General features: G+C 35.5%; 1 protein-coding gene across 4 annotated transcripts in view; it reads left to right on the top strand.

Moving 5' to 3' along the window:
* The window catches only part of LOC116463111 (metabotropic glutamate receptor 1-like), a 411,458-nt gene that overhangs the window by 264,607 nt on the left and 123,852 nt on the right, over window positions 1-22,999 (top strand). For all 4 annotated transcript variants that reach the window (XM_058434480.1, XM_032146072.2, XM_058434478.1 and 1 more), the window contains exon 3: window positions 15,686-15,921. In XM_058434480.1, coding sequence (XP_058290463.1) covers window positions 15,686-15,921 — 236 coding nt within the window. The remainder of the gene's footprint in view (window positions 1-15,685; window positions 15,922-22,999) is intronic.

The following is a 22,999-nucleotide window of genomic DNA, read 5'->3' as shown; positions in this document are numbered from 1 at the left end:
TCATAGCGGCCATAATGTCTTAGTACAATGCACTGCTCACATATTTGTGGTGATCCCAGTATAAACAAACCTACTGCACTGTCAATTGTATAAAAATGTAACACTTATAATTGAGTACAGTGCCTAATACTTGATATTGATAATAAATGACTGTTACTTGTTTATATATTTACTATGCTATATGAACGGTTATTTTGGAGTATCCTCCTTCTACATATTAAAAAAAAAGGTTAAGTGTAAAATCGCCTTAGGCAGGTCCTTCAGGAGTTATTCCAGAAGAAGGCTTTGTTATCATAGGAAATGACAGCTCCATGTGTGTTAATGCCTCTGAAGACCTTCCAGAGGGACAAAATTGGAGGCGGAAGACGGTGATATGGAAGATCTTGGCGCCGTGTGTAGGCCTAGGCTCATGTGTTTGTTTGTGTCTTCATTTTTAACAAAAAAGATTAAAAAGTTTAAAAAGTGACATAATTAGAAAAACGTCTATGGGATAAAGATATAAAAAAATTTTTATATCTTTATCCCATTTATATCACATTTATATACAATGTGTTTGTGTTTCAAGCTAAGTGTTATTATGAAAGTGTCAAACAATTTTTAAAATTAAAAAGTAAAAGTAAAAAGTTACAGTAAACTAAGGTTAATTTATTATGGAAGAAAAAAATACATTCATGTAGCCTAAGTGCCCAGTGTTTATAAAGTCTATGGTAATGTACTAGGCCTTCACATTCACTCACCACTCACTCACTGTCTCACCCAGAGCAACCTCTAATCCCATGAGCTCCATTCATAGTAAGTGCCCTGTACAGGGGTACCATTTCTTAGCTTTTATACATTATTTGTACGTATATTTTCTACGTTTAGATGTCCTAGCATTGTGTTAAAATTGTCTACAATATTCAATATAGTCACAGGCTGTACAGATTTATATGCTGGTAACAATAGGCCATACCATACAGTGTAGGAATGTAGTAAACTGTACCACCTAGGTAAGTGTAAATAATGCATTCTATGATGTTCACACAATGACAAAATCACCTAAGGATGTGTTTTTCAGAATGCATCCCCACTGCCAAGTGAAAAATGATTGTGCCTGTAGTGAAGTGTGAAAGGGAGGAAATGAAAGAGATGTTAGGCAAAAATAATGGATTTGGGAAATTCTCAGCCTGTCCAGATTACAAATATGCTAAAATTAGGAGAATAACTGTCAGGAAAACGTGATCTGTAGGGAAAGCCAAGGGTGTGGCTGGACAACCTTTTGTTACTGCATTAAAAAGATCAAAAGATAAGTGTATTAGGTCATACAAGGGGCTCTTTGAACAGATTAGTGCACTTTATGGATCTCCTTAGCCATCTCCAGAGAAACCAAAAATAGAGATCAGATTATCTAGGAAAGATCCATGGACACAACTCTTGTTTAATGGGAAACATTTTCTTGACGTACACAAGGTTCTTGAGAATTTCTTAACAACATGAAAAACTGACAGCTCTGACTGAAAGGGACAAAGACTATGAAATGAAGCATAACTCTCAGACTCACAAAATTATACAGGCAGGAAATAGACTGATAAACTATTCAGATGAAAACATGTGCTACCATTCATAAAAAAGGAAGCATGACTCAGAGAGCCAAGTCTCATGATCAGAGGGCAGAGCCTGTAACCACAGGGAATTATTCTCAGGCTTTGAAACCCAATATTGTCTGGCCATTTGGGTTTTGAAATTGCTTGCGATTGGTGACTCATTTTTTCTTTCAATTTTCTCTCTTTTAGAATGGGAATGTCTATATACTGGTACTCCATGCCTGTCCGACTATTGTATTTTGAGGAGCAGATAATTTGTTTTCTAATTTCACAGGCATAGATGGAGAGGAGTTTGGCCCCAGGATACATCATGTTTCACTCATACCTGCTTTACATGATTGAGGTGATGAGGCTTGGGAATATTGAGTTGAAGAAATGTAAATGAGATTTTGGACTTTGAGTTGATGCTGTAATGGGTTGAGACTTTTGGGGATATTGGGATACAGTGACTGTATTTTGGATGTGGGATTGATACAAATCTTAATGCATCAAAGGGCAGACTGTGGTAGGCACAATAAAGACCCCCCAAAGATATCTACATCATAATTTCCCGGACCTGTGACTATGTTATATTACAAAACAAGGGGGAACTAATATTGATGATGGAATTAAGGTTGCTAATCAGACGAATTTAAAATAGGCATTTGCCTTACATTATTCCTTCTCTGATGTTAAAATTATATTAGGTGGTTTCTTTTTGTTTACATTTCCCTGGTATGCTTTTGCATATCATGTTATTTTCAACTTTTCAATCTGATAAGTTTTATTTTAAGTGGGTCTGTTGTATGCAACATAGTTTTGGTTCTTTGAAATCCAATTTAATATATTATTTTTATTATAATCTGTGAGTTAAGCCAATATTGCTTTTTTTGACAGATATATTTTTTGACAGAAATATATATATATATTATTTTGAACAGATATATTTTATATATATATATTTATTTTATACTTTGTAAAGCCTTCCCTGAGGTGTTTTATCTCTTTGCTTCTGTAGTGTGCATGTGTGTATGTAGGTACGCACATCTAGATCTTCTGATATTTAGGAAAATTTTTGTTATTATTCTAAGAAACTCCCCCTTATCTTCTCTTTCAGTTGCTACCACAAATACTTCTTAAACATAATCATGAGGAAGTGAAAGACTTTTGCACAGGAAACTACAAAAGATTGCTGAAAAAATTAAATAAGACCCAAATAAATTGAAAGATATGCATGGATTGGAAAACTTAATATTCCATATTTGTGGATTAGAAGATTTAATATTACTAATATGATAAAACTAAACAAATCTGTAAGTTTCAATGCAATCTTTATCAAATTCCAACAACTGTTTTTGGAAAAATGGAAACATAGATCCTCAAATTCATATGTAATTGCAAGGGGTCCCAAATAACCAAAACAATATTGAAACAGAAAAAGAAATTTTAATTACTCACATTTTAATACTTCAAAACTTACCACAAAGCCATAGTAATCAAAACAATGTGGTACCAGCATAAGGACACATATTAACTTATAGTCAAGTGCAATAGAATTGAGAATCCAGAAATAAACCCAAGTTATTTTCAGTGAAGAAGCCAAGATCATTCCATGGGAAAAACAGTCTCAACAAATATTTCTGAGAAGACTGGATATCTGTATACAAAATGATAATGCTGGACCCTTCCCTCACATTATATACAAAAATTAATTCAGTATAACAATGACCTAAATATAAGAGATGAAACCATAAAATTTTAAAAGTAAACATAGGAGTAAATTTTTATGACTTTGGAATTTAATTCTTAGCTATGACATCAAATGCATTACCAATGAAAGAAAAAATAGATTAATTGGACTTCAAAATTTAAAACTTTTATACATGAAAAGACATTATCAAGAAAGTGAAAAGAAAACATACAGAGTGGAAGAAATATTTGCAAATTATATATCTGTTAAGGGCCTAGTATCAAGAATATATACATCTTACAACTTAACAAAATGCAATTAAAAATAGATGAAGGCCACGAATAGACATTTCTCAAAGAAAACATACAAGTGACCAACAAGCCCAGGAAAGTAGTCACATCATTAGCCATTACAAAAATGGTAATCAAAATCACAATGAGATAGTATTTCATATCCAGTAAGGTGGCTAGAATTCAAAAAATGTAGATAACAATAATTAATGAATTTGTACAAAAATGAAACCCTTGTACGTTGCTGGTGGGAATGTAGAATAGTGCAGCTGCTATGGAAAACAGTTTGGTAGTTCCACAGAAAGCTAAACATAGAATTACCATATGACCCAGCATTTTCATTCCTGGATACATAACCAAAAGATTTGAAAACAGAGAGTCAAAAAAATACATGTATACATATGTTTATAGAAGCACTATTCATGATAGCCAAACAATGGAAACAACCCAAAAGCTCATCAGCAGACCAATGGATAAACAAATCATAGTATATGGATATGATGTAATACTATACATCAGTACAAAGGAATGAAGCACTGATATACACCACAAAATGGATAAATCTCTAAAACATCATGCTAAATAAAAGAAGCTGGATGCAAAAATTCACGTATTGTGTGATTACATTTGCATATGAAATATCCAGAATAGGTAAATCTATAGAGATAAAAAAGTGACTTGATTGCCAGGGAATGGGGACAGGGAGAAATAGGAAGTAACTGCTTACTGGGTATGGGGCTGTATTTTGGGGTAATGAAAGTATTTTGGAATTAGATAGAAGTGATGATTGAAAAACATTTTGTATGTTCTGAATGATACTGAATTTTTCACTTTAAAATGGTTGATGTTATGTAAATTTCACCTTAAGTTTTAAAAATAATTGAATAATTTTTAAAAAAACAATGGAGAGGAGATGCTTGATGCAGGTGAATTGTAAACATCAGCCTGAGCTGACGTCTCTACAGGACTGACTTTTGCTAGTCCTCTGATAAAGCCAACCAGGTATAAATGCAAAAAACAAAAAAATTACTGCATTACTTGATTAATTATGATTGTAATATAGTCTCTTTTTATGTCTTCCTTAATTTGATTTTATATATTTTTTACAACAATATCATGAGTGATATTGGCATATATTTTCAGAAATCTTTCAGTCTTTGACTGGTTTTAGTATTGTTATAATATCCTTAATTGGAAAGTTATAATATCCTCAATTGGAGAATATTCATTTTTCAAATCTCTGGTTGAGTTTATATAGGATAACAATTATCTGTTCTATGAACACTTGTTAAACCATCTGGCAAATCTAGTATTATTTTAGTGAGTACATTTTAAACTACTGATTTCATTGTTAAATATACGATTGTTCAGATCTTATATTTCTTCTTAAGTCAGGCTTACTAATTAAGCTTTTCTAAGAAAAGGGTTAGGATTAAATTTTATTGGCTTGGAGTTAAAATTTATTGGCATCAACTTTTTCATAGTATTTTAAATAATTTTTTAAAAATTATCCTGTATCTGAAGTTACATTATATTTTAATTTTATCCTAAATATTGTTTTTTTTGTGCCTTCTCTCTTTTTCATCCATGACAATAATCTCAGAGGATTGAATATTTTATTATTGTTTTCTAATAACCAAGTTTTAGGTTGGTTGATCATTTTTATTAAATCTTTCCCCCAATTTTATTATTTTTTGCTTTATTTTATGTTTATTCTGTGTTCTTTTCCATTTTCTTAAGTTGAAAATAAGCTGATTTATTTTCAGCTTTTCTCTTTTTTAAAAAATATAAGCATTTCTGGGAATAAATTTCCTCCCAAGAACTCTTTAAGCTACTTCCTATGAATTTCAATATCTGGTATTTTACTTTACATTCAAATAATATGTTCTAAGTTTCATTTATGACTTCTTTAACTTCAATTTCCTTAGAAGTTTAAAGTTTTTAGTTTCCAAGTAGTTGGAGGTAAATTTGTTGTTTTTTTTAAAAAAATTCTAATTTAATTTTTGATGCTCAGAGATATGGGCTATATATTAATTTTTAAAATATGTTGAGACTTACATTATTAACTAGATTAATTTTTAAATTTCCATGTATGCCATTGAAATATGTTCTCCTCGGTTAAGAAGGAGACCCTATATATGTTCATTAGACCAAGCATCAAGCATGTTAATTGTGTGAAAATATTCTAAATCTCTAACAAATTTTGCCAGCTTCTTCTATTAATAACAGAGTAGTAAGTTAGACTACAAAGAGAGAGATTCACGTAGAGAGATTTCTTTTTATCAATTTACTTTCTATCTTGCTATGTTACTTACTGTACAAATTTCAAATTATTTTATCTTCAGAGACACTGACTTTCTTTATTCCTAATAAAGATTTATGCCTGAAAATAAGTTGTATCTTACATTACTATAACAACCTCCATTTTGTGTTGGTTAATATTTGTTTGGTTAATCTCTTACTATCTTTTAATTATTCAGTACATTCATATTTTAGAAAAACGTGTTACAAACAAGATATAACTATCGATGTTTTTCTTTTTAATTTAATAGAAAGTCTCTGTTTTTTTTAACCTGATGAATTTACATATAATCACTGATATATGTGAAATTAGGGCCATCAGCTTATCTTGCGCTTGCTGTTTGTCTTACCTTTCCAGTGCTCTCTCCTGCTTTCCTGCCTTCTGTTGGAGAGTTTAGATATTTGATTGATTGCTTAGGATTGGATTAGTTGGATATTTTAATCAGTATTTAATTTTGTTTTGGCCATTTTTCTGAGAATAGTATCATCTATCCATTTGTTTTATTTTATTTTTTTTTCTTTGAGATGGAGTCTCACTCTGTCACCCAGGCTGGAGTGTGCAATGGTGTGATCTCAGCTCACTGCAACCTCTGCCTCCCGGGTTTAAGTGATTCTCCTGCCTCAGCCTCCCAAGCAGCTGGGATTACAGGTGCCTGCCCCCATGCCCGGCTAATTTTTTGTTTTTTTGTTTGTTTTGTAGTTTTTAGTAGAGACAGGGTTTCATCATGTTGGCCAGGCTGGTCTCGAACTCATGACCTCAGGTGATCCACCCATCTCAGCCTCCCAAAGTGCTGGGATTAACAGGCATGAGCCACCACACCTGGCCTATCCATTTCTTTTAACTATTCCATATCACTGTGTTTTTGGAATTTCTCAAAGGATAGTGTTAGGTTTTGTATCTAGTTTTAGAATAATTGTCTTTTAAAAGTAAAGTTTAACTCATTTGTGAATCTGATGTTAGTTTAGTACTCTAGTGTGTGTATGTATATGTATATTATTGAGAGATTATCTTAGTAGGTATATTTTCTTTTTTAAAAAACTTTAGGTTCGAGGGTAATGGGCAGGTTTGTTACACAGGTAAAATCATGTCATGGGGGTTTGTTGTACCGATTATTTCCTCACTGAGGTACTAAGCCTAGTACCCAATTGTTATTTTTTTCTGCTCCTCTCCCATCCTTCACCCTCAAGGGGACCCCAGAGTCTGTTGTTCCCTTCTTTGTGTTCATATGTTATAATTTAGCTCTCACTTATAAGTGAGAACATTCTGTTCCCGCATTAGTTCGCTGAGGATAATGGCCTCCAGCTCCATCCATGTTCCCGTAAAAGACATGACTTCATTCTGTTTTATGGCTGCATAGTATTCCATGGTATATACACATTTTCTTTATCCAATCTGTTATAGATGGGCACTTAGATTGATTCTGTGTCTTTGCTATTGTGAATAGTGCTGCAATGAACATTCACGTGCATGTGTCTTTATGATAGAATGATTTATATTCCTCTAGGTATGTACCCAGTAATGGGATTGCTGGGTTGAATTGCAGTTCTGTTTTTAGCTCCTTTTACTTTTAATTGACAAATACTAATCCTTTATATTTATGGAGTACAATGCAATGTTGTGATACATGCATACATTCTGGAATGATTAAATCAGACTACTTGACATATCCGTCACTACACATACTTATCACTACTTGGTGGTGAGAACATTTAAAATCTATTCTTTTAGCAATTTAAAAATACACAATACGTAATTATTAAATATAGTCACCACGCTATGATACACTGCTAGAACTTATTCTTCCTGTTGAATTGAATTTTGTACCCTTTAACTAACATATCCCCTTTCCCCATCTACCCTGCCTCCCAGAATGATAATTCAGAATTCCATTTATTTTAAAATTTTAAATTTTGACTTCCGATGGCATTTCATTTGGATCCTAGGGATTTTCAATAATGTTAGATGAGTTTTTATAATAATATCTAGACGTATGGTTCTTATATAGGCTGTGTAAATTCAGACATCACTCATGTGCATGGTGACTTTCCTTTATTACCTTTTCTACTACAGTCCTTGGACTGACTTCAAGCCTCCTCAGGCAACACTTCCAGTTCCATTCTATTGGACTTTGTAAGACTTCAAATATCCCAGTTTTCTGTTTGGGTCTCAGCTTCAGCTGTCTGACTTCTACGGTTCATGAAGCCATCTTTCACATCACCAGACGGGTGTTAGAATCGATTTCCAGTCTCCAGGGCCTTACAGGCTATTGTTGATAAGCATTCCCTGATACATATCATTTGGCTTTGATTCCTCTCACCATTGCTAGCACCTGGGAATTACTTTTTATTTCTTGATTATATTTCATTTTTTATATATACTTCTGTATTCAGGAGAATATCTGCATTAACTTAGTTGACTACATTGTGAAACGTGTAAACAATTTTTTTTTTTTTTGAGATGGAGTCTCGCTCTGTCGCTCAGGCTGGAGTGCAGTGGCACGATCTCGGCTCACTGCAACCTCTGCCTCCCAGGTTCAAGCAATTTTCCTGCCTCAGCCTCCCCAGTAGATGGGACTACAGGAGTGTGCCACCATGACCGGCTAATTTTATGTATTTTTAGTAGAGATGGGGTTTCACTGTGTTAGCCAGGATGCTCTCAATCTCCTGATGTCATGATCTGCCTGCCTTGGTCTCCCTAAGTGCTGGTATTACAGGCATGAGCCACCATGCCCTGCCAAAAATCCAAACAATTTTTTTAAAATATTCTACTTTTAATGCAAAACATCAGGGGATACTTTGGATACTTAGGGTGAATTAGCAATTCATAGAACTATTGACCCCAAACTGACGAGGACATTTTTGTTTTTCTTCAAATGGCAGGATCTAGAAATTAGGGATTAGAATCACTTGCACTGGGTCTGTTAGGAAGGATTTGCTAATGAGTTACTAAACCATTGGATTCACGTTTGAAAAAAAATTGCTGTGCTTTGACCTTTTGTTCAAACAAGAAAAATATATCAGTTTTTAAAAAGAACTAAAAGAGATTCTGACAACCTGGTTGGCATCTCAGAATACAAGGGAGCAGCCCTGGAAAATTAACCCTCTATATGTGCACTGCTGACTGTTCTGCTACCATGGTCTTTAGGTGCTCATTTCTTAGTCTCTCTTTCCCTTTCACTCTGTGTTCTTTTCTTCCTTTCTTCCACAAATTACTGAAAACATGCAGTTACATTCTCTGTGGTGCTGAAGAATTATTCTTGTTGCCTGAGGCCCCTGAGCTGGGAGTTTCATTTTAGCCATTGCAATGACACCTCAACCCAAGAAACTGCCCAGCCAGGCATGGTTGCCAAGAATAACTCAATATCCTCACAATTTAGTCATAACTCATTCATTCTCTACATTCATTTTATAAACCCCTGACTTATTATTATTCATGATACCTACCCTCCCTGACTCCATATATACTTTTGTGCCCTTTTCACATACGACTTTAAATTGGCTGAAGGTCAGACGATCTACGGTCCTTATTAAAGACCAATTTTTTTTCTCTTTTTTACAGAAATTGTGCATAGCTCTTGCTTCCAGTCACCTGTCTGAAGCAGAGCCCTACTCTGAACTCCAGGGCTGCTTTAGAATGAGAGATCACTAAAAAATAGGTGGTAATAGAAATTTTAGTAAAGAGGCTGAGCCTATTGGATGAGTTCACTTTGGGACCTAGTGAAGCCAAAGTCTAAAACTTCAAATTCCACTCAAACCTTGCAGAATTTCAACTGCAAAACTGGGTCTGTTCTAACAGAATCCTAGTGAAGTCCTGTAGCCAACAGTTTGCAATAACACAAGATGATTTTGGGGCCATATGGAAAACTCTCAGAACAAAATGTTAAGACTTTTCTGGAGGGGAATTTGCATATCTTTATGAGGTGTTTGAACAGTGAGGTGTTTCTGAGCTCATAATGACATAGAAATAGGGTCTACTGAGTAAGATGTGAGGAAGAGAGCTGTGGCTTGTTCTAAGCCCTGATGGGCTCATTTATTTCTCTAGTTTTGCTCTCAGAAGTGACTCATTAATCTAGGTTATCAAAATGAGACCATCTTCTCATAGAAAATGTCATCTTCACTTCCTAACAAAGACTTTACAAAAGCTATGAAAACACATCAAAAATTTAAGGTATCAAATATACAGCAGATAGCTGAAAAACAACAGTGTCTACTCAAATATCCTCCCTTCTGATTAATGTAAACCTGCTTAGCCTAGAGTTTCATGGCAATGGGTAATGTTCAGTCATAGCTGCTTGTTCCTGTCTTAGGACCTTTGCACAAGCTGCCCAAAGACTTCCTTCCCTCTGATCTTCACCTGGCTGGAGCCTTCATGTAGCTCAGATCTTAGTGTTAAGTGTTTTCTCTTCAAAGTTGCTTCTCAAAGCACTTGATACTTTTCCTGGCCACCCAATCAAAAATATATTCATCTTCATTCCTATTACATGACTCTTTAAAAATTCCTCTATCTAACCTACATCACCATGTGATAATTTATTATAATTGTAACTTTAATATCACTTTCTCCTTCCATCCACATAGGGATTTACATGCCTGGTAATTTTTTTATTGGATGCTAAACACTGAGAATTTTACCTTGTTGAGTACCAAGTATTTTGCATTAAAAAAATGTTCTGAAATTAGTTCTGGGAGGAAGTTAAATTATTTTGATCCTCTTATATTTTGCTTTTATGGTTTGTTAGGCAGGCCCAGAGTGGTATTTAGTCAAAAGCCAATTTTTCTTCACTATTGAGGCAAGACCCTTCCTAATACATTATCCAATTCTCCTTGGAATATAAAGTTTTTCACTCTAGCTGTTAGAAACAGTTACTATTCCCAACAATACATGGACTCCAGGTGCTACTCCTTCAAGTCATATTGGTTGATTATTTCCTCAGCATCAGGTAATTTCATTAAATAAATGGCTAATATTCATCAGAATACTTATGGGAGATGTACTGCAGACCATGCTCTTTTGCCATAGCATCTCTTCTCCAGCATTTGCCCTGTAAACCCTGGCCACCCTAGCTTTGCTAGACTTCCAGCTCCTTTTTCTCAACTCTGCAAATCCACTGGGCTGTACCTGAGTTCCCCACAACCTCAACCTTGTTGTGCCATGATTTGAAAACATCCAAGCAGTAAGCTAAAAAAAAGTAGTGTTCACCTCATTTCTTGCTCAATAAATTAATAAATTTATTCATTTGATAAATGTCAAATGAATATGACACATGCTATATTTCTTCAACCTTTGTGAATATGGTTAACATTGTAAATAAAAGAATTTCATATTTGTTTACATATGTTTTAAAAATATCATTTGATTATGGTTTTCATCTTTTCCCTATTATATTGTAATCTCTGGGATATTTTAAAGAATTATAATTTTATTATCAGGTACACACAATTACTTGAACTCATAACACAAATAAAATTGCTTTAGTACCTAGACTGTAATTATTTTAATTGAATGAAAATAGGTTTTTCTAAAATGTTTTTGTACATTTAAAAAATACTATTGTATTTCTGTTTTTTACTGTCAGTTTGCTAATTAAATTAGTTTAACTGATATAATGCAAAAGTAACATTCATACAGCCCCTGTCAAATTGTAATTGGTGGAAGCAGAAATAGTATTTTCTTGTTGTTAATATTAGAATGTATAAGATAGAAGAAATCTTCTAATTATTCAGGGTTGAAATGTGAAATTTTATAGGTTGATTGGAAAATAGCCTCATGAAGAATTGCTGTATAAAAATATTGAGGGGGAATAGGAAATAAGAATTCTTGTATGTTAGTGAGAAATACTTAAGACATACAGCTTTCTGTTAAACAGTTCACAATATATAGTTTTATTTCCAGACCCCAGCTAGAAAAAGAACTCATAACTGAGAAGCAGATGGAGCAGCAGAAGCTGCTAGAGGCAGTGAATGTGCTTCACAGAGAGTCCAGTGCTGTCTGAGGCTGGGTCACTACCCAGCACAGCAGGATTCACTCCAGACACCTGGCGAGTGACCAGGTACCTGCAGGTCATCTCAGGTCAAGCATAGTCTAGTTTACACCCTGCCACCACCATCTAAGAAAGATCTTCTACCAGGAATCAGATATGTTGCTGGTTTGCTGTTTTAAAGCGTACTTCAGAGAAAATTCATCAAAACATCCTCACACAGAATCCCAATGCAACAAAACAGCAAAAATCCTTTAAAATTTTCTGAAAATGCATTTGACAGGTGATACAAAGATGAAACACTTTGAAAGTATAAAAACAGAGGATTGCTTTAGAGATGTTTTCTAGTGACTTTTTTTCGTGATAGCATTCTCTAACACCTTACCTGTGATAGATTTAAGATCTCATACAAACCTTTAGCAATTAACTCTTTAAAACATATCCACCAAGTAATCCTACTTGAATATTTTCCTTATATCCTGGTTCTGCTTGATTTTATGACCTCTTAGATTTAACAACAACTCTAACTTCTGAAAGAGGAGGCACCTATAGTGAGGGTGAAGGTCTTTAACTAGCGGTTAAGGAGACTTAGAATTCCAGACCACTAAACCATGTGACTTAAAATTTCTACATATTCACAGACAAAGTTTTCGTCCTATAAAGTGCCCTTCAATGCTGGTGGGCTCAAGGGCAGGAAGTCACACTTTTCTCTCCTTCTAGAATTGACACAAAGCATTTGCCTTTACAAACTAAGCTGTATGTGCTTTTAAATTGCACATAAACATCACAGCAAGTTCATTTCGTACACATTTTTATGATGGTGACTTTCTTGTATAGACTGTAAACAAAACAAATTTCACATATTATTAAACCTTAGGGAGAAAAACACTTCAACCCTAACCTTTACGTCAAAAGCAGTTATTTTTTTCAAGTTATGTCATTTCGATTTTTAAATATTTACCCTTAGACAGAATTTCTTCAAAGTCTAACTGGTCTTATTTTTATCCTCCTTTCTGTCATGAACTATAGCTCAAATCTTCAAATTGCTGTAGATGTAGTTAAGATGTAAATATAAATACATTTAAATGTAAATAAACTGGTTTGAGCCTTTCCCAGCAGACCGAACATATGAAAAAAAATGAATGAGTCAGTCTTTTTAAAATCAATTTGACTGGCCATCATATTCAGCGATGGTAAGCAGAGGACTCACTAGAACAACAGGCAGGTCATTTACCATGAGGAAGGAGAGCAGAATGACCTGATTGAGTAATAGGCTTACAACACTTTGAGGACTTCCCATGGTCTTCAGGCTAACAGTGTCTAGGTTGGGATTTATGTGCCCACCCCCATCGCACACCATACTTCTTTCTGTTCTCTAGCTATACTAACTCTTTCTAAGTTCCTTGAATGTGCCAAGCTTTTTCTTGTATGTTAATCTGCCAGGAACCTTCTATTCCAAACCCTCCCCTTCTCCTCACCTGACTAAGGCTGACTCTTCTTTTGGGTCTCAGCTCAGCCATCACCTTCTTAAAGAAGCCATCTCTAATTACCTCTATCCCCCACTACCTCACACACACAGGCGTGTGTGCACACACACAAGCAGGCACACGTGTCATATCTACACACTAGATTAAGTTAAACCCCCAAGCTATCGCTCCCCATGATACTGGTCGCTTTTTTTTTTTTTTTTTTGAGACAGGGTCTTGCTCTGTTACCTAGGCTGGAGTGCAGTGGCAAGATCATGACTCACTGCAGCCTCAGCTTCCTGGGCTCACAGGATCCTCCCATCTCAGCCTCCCAAATAGATGGGACCACAGGTGTGGACCAACACATCCAGATAATTTTTTTTTTTTTTTTTTTTTTTTTGTAGAGGTGAGGTTTTTCCATGTTGCCTAGGCTGGTCTCAAATTCCTGAGCTCCAGCAATCTACCTGCCTTGGCCTTCCAAAATCCTCGGATTAAAGGCACTTCTTTTTCTTTAGCCTCATAGAGTTTGTAATTCTTTTTTAGTATCTGTTTTCCCCACAAGGCTGTAGCACCGTGGGGGCAGAGGATAGTGAGTCTTATTCTCATTTGAATTCATAGCAGAACGTCTGGCACAGAGTGACTGCTAGGAACACACAGAAGTAAGGAAGAAAAGAAGAAAGAAAAAAGAAAGAAGGAAGAAGGAAGGAAGGAAGGAGTCTATACAAAATTGTAGAGTCTCTATCCTAGGGGATTTGGAAGCATATAAAAAATACATTCTCTGGTGTGGCTGGCTAGACTCTACTGTACCTCAAAGTCCCTTTAGTTCTGGGTCAGGTTAAGTCAGCTTTACCTTCAGCAACCCCTGATCTGTTGAAAATGCAGCTCATGTGTGGTTCAGTGGGAAGATTCTAGAGAAGAACTGCACTGCTTAGCTCAGCTAAGTGAAGAGTACATTTATCTCAGTTGATCTCAGGTAACCAAGGGTGAGATATGGTCACTAATGTTTGCCCAGTCCCTTCTCTGTGAGAAACAAGCAATAAAATGCTTTCTTTGGCAGAGACTGCATCTTTATATTCCACCAACTTCAGGGCATCACTCTGTGCAGAGAAGAATAAATCCAACCCCTGACCAAGACAGCCTTAATATTCTCTTCAGCTTGACTAAACTTTAGACAGGTTTCTTCCTGAGTATAGGCCCCTGACGTCCCTTTTCTAAGAGCATTTACTTTGGAAAACCTAAAACTAAATTATTTCTCTGCCTTGTTGAGATGTAGATTGTCTAGTTTCTTGCTAATTTCAGAAACCAGGGAAGTTTTACTGAATGACAAGGACCTGGCAGCCATCCCTTTAAATGTAATCATCAAGAATAGTGGTAAACCCCTCCCTTCCAGTTTCTGTGGGACGGTAGGAGTCTAATGTGACAAGTAGCAAACACAGATGCCTAAGCACATGGGCCAACCTCGTGCCAGTGGCCCTCCAGTACTTTTCCACTAGCTCACCTGGGACTAAAAACCTTCCCATCTTTTATTTTAGCAGAGTTGGGTTCAGTGTCTCTCATATATTGTAATAGTCTTGAACAGAGTCCTCTTTGCGTGTTTAGCTTTGTCTGGTGCAATTTGTCTTTGATACCCTCATAGGCCTGGCTCACATGTGCACCTGAATTAAACTGGGGCTACATTACTTCTGGTAGATAGGAATGTTCTAGAAGGCGATCACATTTCAAAAATTCTATCTCACTGAATAAAATGTCAGGGTGCTGCCATTTAGTGAGAAGGAGAATTCTTTTTATGATTTGAGATGAGATTTTTTTTCTTTAATGCTGCTATTTTGAAGTAACATTAAAAAAATGAAAATATCTGGCTACTTCTATGGGAAGCAGATTTGAATGATGTCCCAGGAGGAAAAACTGTGATTCGCATGTTTCAGAACTATATCAATTTTCTACTCTATGTAAGGTAGCTCATGTAATGATCTTCGTTGCAATGCTGAAACCTTGTTGAGCTCTTATTTTGAAGATCAGCCTCTGAGGTGCCTAGATTTTATCTTCTTCTGGTTTGGAGAGTGGCTGATAGGCTTTGTGGCTGAACGTCTTCCCTCTCAGTAAAAGTGAATAGCACAGAATCTGATGACTAGTGAATACTCATCGAACTTTAATTGTAAGTGTTGCTGTCATCATCTCATCATCACTTTCACAATTGTGAAAAACAAAGAAACAAACAGGATATTATGCTTTCCAAACTTTCTACTCTACCAAAAAAAAAAAATAGTTGATGGGTAGTAATGGTGGCTTAAAATAGACTGTAGCCTTTTCTGGATTGCTTCATTCATATATAACTCTGAGCTCTATTTGTGAGATGTTTGTCTTTCTCTCTCCCTACCCCAATCCCTGCATTTTTTAGTGATGGATGGGCAGACAGAGATGAAGTCATTGAAGGTTATGAGGTGGAAGCCAACGGGGGAATCACGATAAAGCTGCAGTCTCCAGAGGTCAGGTCATTTGATGATTATTTCCTGAAACTGAGGCTGGACACTAACACGAGGAATCCCTGGTTCCCTGAGTTCTGGCAACATCGGTTCCAGTGCCGCCTTCCAGGACACCTTCTGGAAAATCCCAACTTTAAAAGAATCTGCACAGGTAACTCATGTTCACAAAATAACAACTCAGAGGTTTGGTCATCTCTTCTAGATTTATTGCAGCTTGTTGAATGAGACTAGAAGCTGCCAGGGCTGGAGATCCAAAGACAAAATTGCCATCTGTGTTTATAAAATGCTAGAATAAGGAGGAAGTGTGTATTACCCCAGGGATTCATGACAATCTGGAAAGACAACTTTGGTCTCTGTTGGAGCAAGTGATACGAGATAACAGAAGTAAAGGAAAAGCAAACTGAGGAGTCAGGTGTCTAGTATTTAAGACAATGGGAAGAGATTTTATTACAAACATGTTTAGGAGACCTTAGCCATAGACATAAGTCAGCAATACTGGTTAGATCCTCTTTTTTCTTTGTGGCTTGTTTAGATACAGGAGTCAGGAGAAGATGAGGTAATGTGACCCTAAGCCACACCACCAACAAAGGTGTTTGTGGGCATAGGGGCCAAGAAACTGCACTCTGACCTTTCAGTCAGAACAATGGTTCACAGCTGGACAGATGAGCACCATGCACTACTCACTGATGCCATGTCAGGAAACAGCAGCACATTGTTCCAAGTTCTTCAGGGGCACGGTGAAATCCACAGGATGTCCTCCTTGCAACCCCTAGTACTACCATAGCCCAGATTCTGAAAACTGTAACTTTTATGAGTATTATTATTACTGCATAGGGACATTGCTGTCCCCTGTCCTTTTCAGTATTTTCTATGCTGCCAAGATAAATCATCTATGTCCTTTCATAATGCCATTCAAAGCCAGTTGTTCTTACTGGGTCGATAGCGTAGAATAATGGAGCACTCATGATAATGGGTGATGGAATCTATCCGTGACCTAATTTGTATTGTAGAACAGTGGTGTGACATGTATATCCTGTATGTAGGCTACGAGATATTATTTATAAAGGTATAGAATCATATTACACCCATGTATAAAACACTGCATATAGCAAAAAAAGGGGGATAGAGAAGCGTATAATCCATGACTCTTGACCTAGAGAGGCTTGCCGTCTCTTTGGGCAGATCAAAACAGATCACATACATGAAATAGACAAATAACAATAGAGGACAACGAGTTTTTACAGGGGATGGTAAGAATATGGCTAATTACATAAAGTATTTCTATTTTCAATAGTATTCATAGTTTGATGTTAGAAAATGCTTTCAGTTACCAATATATGTAAATGCATCAATGTATGTTTGGCTTCATAAGGTTCAGCAGAGTTCAATGGGAAATTGCCTGGTATGGATCTATTTTGAAATAAGGAAGTTTCAATCTTTTAGAACTTCCTCAGTGTGGCTTCTAGGGAGGCGGAGAAAGGCAGGAGAAAGGGGAGACATTGCTAAACAGTAACCCACTTCTGCCACGTAGGTGTTTCTACTTTCTCTGAAATAATAGACATCGCCTTTCTCTGAAATAATAGATAAACCAAGAATAAGGATTCTAATGAACCAATAAATCATCCAGGACAGTCTCCTTATTTGCAAAACAGAGGTGATGAAGGTGAACAGGGGAAACAGTTTCCTTAGGTTTATAAGGTTAATGGCAGCAAAGAAACGAGAACCCACACCTCCTAGACACCATAGTGCCCAATAACTGTAATCTGAGCAACTGGAAAGATGGTGTCACCATTGACTGAGACAGAGGAAGACTTCAGGAAAAAAAGATTAGGGAAAGTCCAAGAGGCTGATTTTGGATAAATTAAGTTTGAGATATCTGATGGTGGTCCAACTATAGATGTCATTTTGTCATTGTGTTTTATTGGTAAAATTCAGGATACTACTTATTATACATGCTTAGATCATTTATATAAGGATTTCTGGGAAGATATTTTGTTGAGCTCTCAAAACAAGTTAAAACTCTGCAACAAGGTACACTAATATTTTGGGTTTTCAATTGTGACAGTACATAAATGTCAAGGTTAAAGCTTAAACTGGGTTAGTATTCACAGCAAGAAATAACAATTTACAAATCTTGATTTATTCTTATGCTGTGCTTGAATCTCAAAGCTATGTTTAAGAGCTTCTTATATGATTACAATCTTTATGAAACATGTTTATATTTGCATTTTATTCTGGAGTCAAGTTCAGCAAATATTTCTCTCTTAGGTCTAAGGAAGGCAAGAGGTTTATTTAACTTTTCTATTTGGAATTAATTCATAAAACATATTTATCTTTTCTGCAGCAAAATTCTTATACTTTTATCTTTAGCAGTGTTTATCTATATTATCTATGATGTATACATTCATGTATACCTACCTTGTTCTTCGGTTTCAATCTCTATATTTCTGTGAAACTGGCTTCAATGTTATTGAAGAACAACAAACTTTCACTTCATGTATTATTCTTATCCATTTGAGATCCTTGAATATCAAATGAATTCCATAATCTTCTAACGAATATGCAGACACGTCTATGAAAATTAGTGTGAAGAAGTAGAATTAACCTTTCCATACTATTGATAGCTACTGTTTCTGTCACTCATTTTTACCTCTTCTAATTGGGTCACTTCTAGTGGTTTGGAAAGTTTTGATATTGCCATTAGTTTCCATAGAAACCATTATTGAACTTAATCCCAGATGTCACTATTTAAATAAAGAGTTTATGTGCACTAGATTGCCAGTTTGAATGTTAAAGGCCCCAAGCCCAGGCTGAGTAGTTTAGGAATCACTGTGGCTAATTAAAAAGTATTTCATGTAAAGTACACATCATTGCTTAATTAGTTGAGTATATCAAGGGATTGGAGGTGTGTTAGAAAAGCACTAACTGAAACGTCAAAACGTAACTTTAAAAAAATTAATCATTGTAGGACAGTGGAAAGAGCTGTAAAGCAAATCAGAGTCACTCTCTTCCAGTAAATGTCTTAGCTTCTTAAAAGATTTGTATCATGTTTGCAATGGCATAGAGCTTTTTCATTCCTGATGAGACTCATTAGAAATTCCATAGAAGCTGATAGGGTGTAGCATTCTGAAGCACTATCACTGGGTCCAATACCAGTTCAGTTATGTATCAGCTGCATGACTTGCATGACCTCACTTAACCTCAGAACCTCAGTTTTGGTAACATGACAACAATATCCACCTCACACAGAACTCTGCATAAATTGAATGAAATAACACAAATGAAATAGTTTACAATAAAATAATACAAGTGAAATACTTTGCAAACTGAAAATACTTAGCATAAATGTAAAATGTTACTACTAGTGTTATGTCTTATTAGAAAACAGGGCATGACAGATCATTTCATAAAAATTATGTATTTTGTAATTGTAAGTTTAACTTAACTACATCCCAGGATGTGGAAACTAGAAAAAACAAGACAACAATCTTTAATCAATCACCCTTACATAGTTAGTGTCAATATAGATATTTTCTCTTATATTTTCCCATGCAGTCTTTTATAATTTTTTTCTGATGATGAAAGTAATACATGCTTAATATGCTATTGCATGCACTTGGAAATATACAGAAGCATTAGAAAGCTGAAGAGAATTAAGAATTTGCTCTTATCTAAACATCGTTAGTCACTGTTAAAATTCTGGCATGTTTTCATCTTTCTCTAGTTTTAAATTATGTATTAATATTATTTTATATATTGCTGTATTAAAAGAAATGTTTTATACATTGATACGTTTGTCTTTGTCGTTAAATTCTTTTATTCTTAATGGCTGCTTAACATTTTGCATTCAGATAAGCTATAATTTAGGCATTTCATTCTTTCTATTTAGGCTGTTTTTGGTTATTCAAAATTTTTAAAAATGTTGCAGTGATATAATAAAAAATTTTCATTCTAAACTTTCTTTTTTTACATTTGGATAATTTTCTTAAGTTGTATTTCTAGAAGTTAAATTTCTAGAAGTTTAATCAGAAGATATAAACATTTCTGGCTGGGCATGGTGGCTCATGCCTGTAATCTCAGTGCTTTGGGAGGCTAAGGTGGGCAGATGGCTTGAGGTCAGGAGTTCGAGAGCAGCCTGGCCAACATGGTGAAACCTCATCTCTACTAAAATTACACAAATTAGCCAAGATGGTGGTGGGCACTTCTAATCCCTGCTACTTGGGAGGCTGAGACAGGAGAATCACTTGAGCCTGGGAGGCAGAGGTTGCAGTGAGCTGAGATCACGCCACTGCACTCTAGCCTGAGTGACAGAGTGAAACTGTCTCAAAAAAAAAAAAAAAAAAAAAGAACATTTTTAAGCTTTTGAAAAGGAGTTCCAAAAGGCAGCTCCTACTAATGCTGCTTGAAACTCTATGCATTCTTTTCCATTTTATTTTGCATAATTATCATCACAATGTGCACACAATTCTATATCTTATTTCAAACTCAGGATTATATTTTACATAGTTTTGATGTTGCTGCATAGTCTTTATAACCGCCATTTTAATAGCTCCATAACATTCTAACCAGTTAAAATACTGTAACTACTGGCCATTCTTATGTTGTCAGTCATTTAGATGACTTTTAATTTTCCTTCTTACATAAAAAAAAAACACTGAATATGGTACACAGATTTTTCACAGTTGTTGTTGTTACTGTTTTGGGATTGTTCCTTTACAGTAGATTCCTAAATATAATTATTAGGAATAACTTGATAAATTTGGGGTCCCTTAAAAATATATACTGCATTTTCTTGCAATATGGCAATATTTGCATATTTAATATTTGCTCCGGCTAGCAGTATATTAACTGTATGAGTTCATGGGGTTTATTCTGTCTTTATCAGCCTTCTTCACACCTCAGTGAAGTTATAGCCATTATTTTATTTTCTCTCCATATTCTTTGTACCAATTGAGAACAGATGGACACAATGCCTTTTAAAATTATATTACATTTGGCTATTTTAGAAGACGTAATGAAAGAATCTGGCTGGTATCTGTAATTCTCACCAACAGCTCAGGACTGGTAAGATGATGATAGCTAGTCTAGTGAAAACATTTTAAGACTCTCAAGCAAGGGGACTCTTACTCCAATAGTTTGGAGGCTGCCATTCACAATTTTAGACTGATACTGATTTTCATAATATATTTGCCTTATTAGGTTTCAAATTTTATGGACTCCACTTGGAATTAACTTATTTTGTAAGGCCAGATAAGATCGGTCCATTACCGTTTGATCCAGATTAAGATGTTCCATAAACTGAGATGGGTTCCAGTTTACTTCAGCCCATTAGGTCCTTTGGTAATAACTTCTCTTTATCTCGGGAAGTTTGACCCAAATGTCAATATGTACTCCTGAAGAATATTATTTGCTTTCAACCCAGAAGTTGGTATTATTATTTGGGGTTTGTGGAAGACATTACATTTCTTCACCCCTTTTTGTATCCATGCTCTTTGAAATATGGCTTTGTAGCATCTCTCCTCAAGAGGTAGAGTTTTGTTCCTTACCTGTTGAATCTGAATTGACCTTACCATTTATTAACTCCAAGTTTAGGACTTAAGAGACTTGACCTACTCTCATTTTCTTTCCTGGAACCTTACCTTAGCCATATGAATAAGCTTGAATTTATCTGGTAGAAGATGAAAAATAACATGGATCAGAAACAGGATGACGTCTCAGTTGAGAATGTCCTAGATCAGCCAGTCCCTGGCCAACCCACCACCTGACAGTTGACACCTGAGTGAGCCAAGCTGAGATGAGTTATGTCCAACTCAGAGCAGCAGAACTTCCTAGTTGACTCCTAGATTCATGAATTAAATAAATTATTATTGTTTTAAACCACTAAGCCCTGGGATGGTTTGTTATGCAGTTTTTTTTGTGGCAATTGATAACTGATAAAGGTATTCATAGCTTTGTAATCCATGGAGCAATAGTTGGTTTAATTAAATTATGGGACATAATTCCTCAACCCAGTAGTAGAATGCTCAGTCTTTTCCCGTCATAAGAAGAATGGTGCAATATTGCACCCAGGATCTTGTAGAGCAAAGCCAAAAAGTTTTATAGATTGTGCAATCAAAAGAATTTTAAAGCCACCCTGATCCAAGGCAGTTAAACTATTCTACTTAGGAAATCTGCTGTGCATACAGGAAGTGCTGAAAAAATGGGGTACAGTTATAGCTTAGTCAAACAAATACTCTCAAAATAAAACAGTCATATGTTCTCATACAGTGCTGTTATAAGTTGCTTTATGGAAATAGGTTTTACAAGTCTTAAATGTGTTTATATATTTTAGTTGGAAGAATGAAAGTGAACTGACTGTGTGTCTCATCTGGACCTTATAATTTCTCAGACAAATCTGATTATCACACAGATGAAGCTCTGAGAGTAACTATTCAATAGGCACAATATTGGCCTACCTATCTCTTATTAACACTTTTGATTGGCACTGCCAAATGTGTTAGCCACTAGCCACATGTGTCTATTTGTATTTAAATTTAAATCAGTGAAAATCACGTGAAATGAAACCTTCAGTTCCTCAGTTTCACTAGCCACAGTTCATGTATCAATACAGGTGCTAAAATATACATTTTTCTGTTTAAAATATTTTATTACTTATAATAGTAACAGTGATACATGAGTAACAGCATGAACTTACAAATTGTGAAAAAAATACTTTTGGTTTCATAGTTTTACATAGCATGATAAGTAACAATACTTTGTTAATGTGCTGTTTTGATTGAGCATATGACTTTTCCTGTTCTATTTTCTGGAACCTTATTTATTAGGTCATTGAAATTTATACTTTTAGTAACCTCATTTTCATTACATATGATTGAGAATATTATCATTTGCTCTTGGAAAATGCAAGATCACACATAATTTTTTATTTTAATTTTGAGAAGGATCTTTCTGCTGATGCAATTGTTACAGTAACTGTTAAGAATATTTAGGCCTGGTGCGGTGGCTCAGGCCTGTAATCCCAGCACTTCGGGAGGCGGAGGCCAGGCGGGCGGGTCACGAGGTCAGGGATCGAGACCATCTTGGCTAACACAATGAAACCCCGTCTCTACTAAAAACACAAAACATTAGCCGGGCACGGTGGCGGGCGCCTGTAATCCCAGCTACTCAGGAGACTGAGGCAGGAGAATGGCGTGAACCTGGGAGGCGGAGATTGCAGTGAGCGGAGATAG

The sequence above is a fragment of the Hylobates moloch genome, unplaced genomic scaffold, assembly GCF_009828535.3.
Source record: "Hylobates moloch isolate HMO894 unplaced genomic scaffold, HMol_V3 SCAFFOLD_27, whole genome shotgun sequence".
Lineage (NCBI taxonomy): Eukaryota > Metazoa > Chordata > Mammalia > Primates > Hylobatidae > Hylobates > Hylobates moloch.
This window is presented reverse-complemented; position numbering and strand designations above follow the sequence as displayed.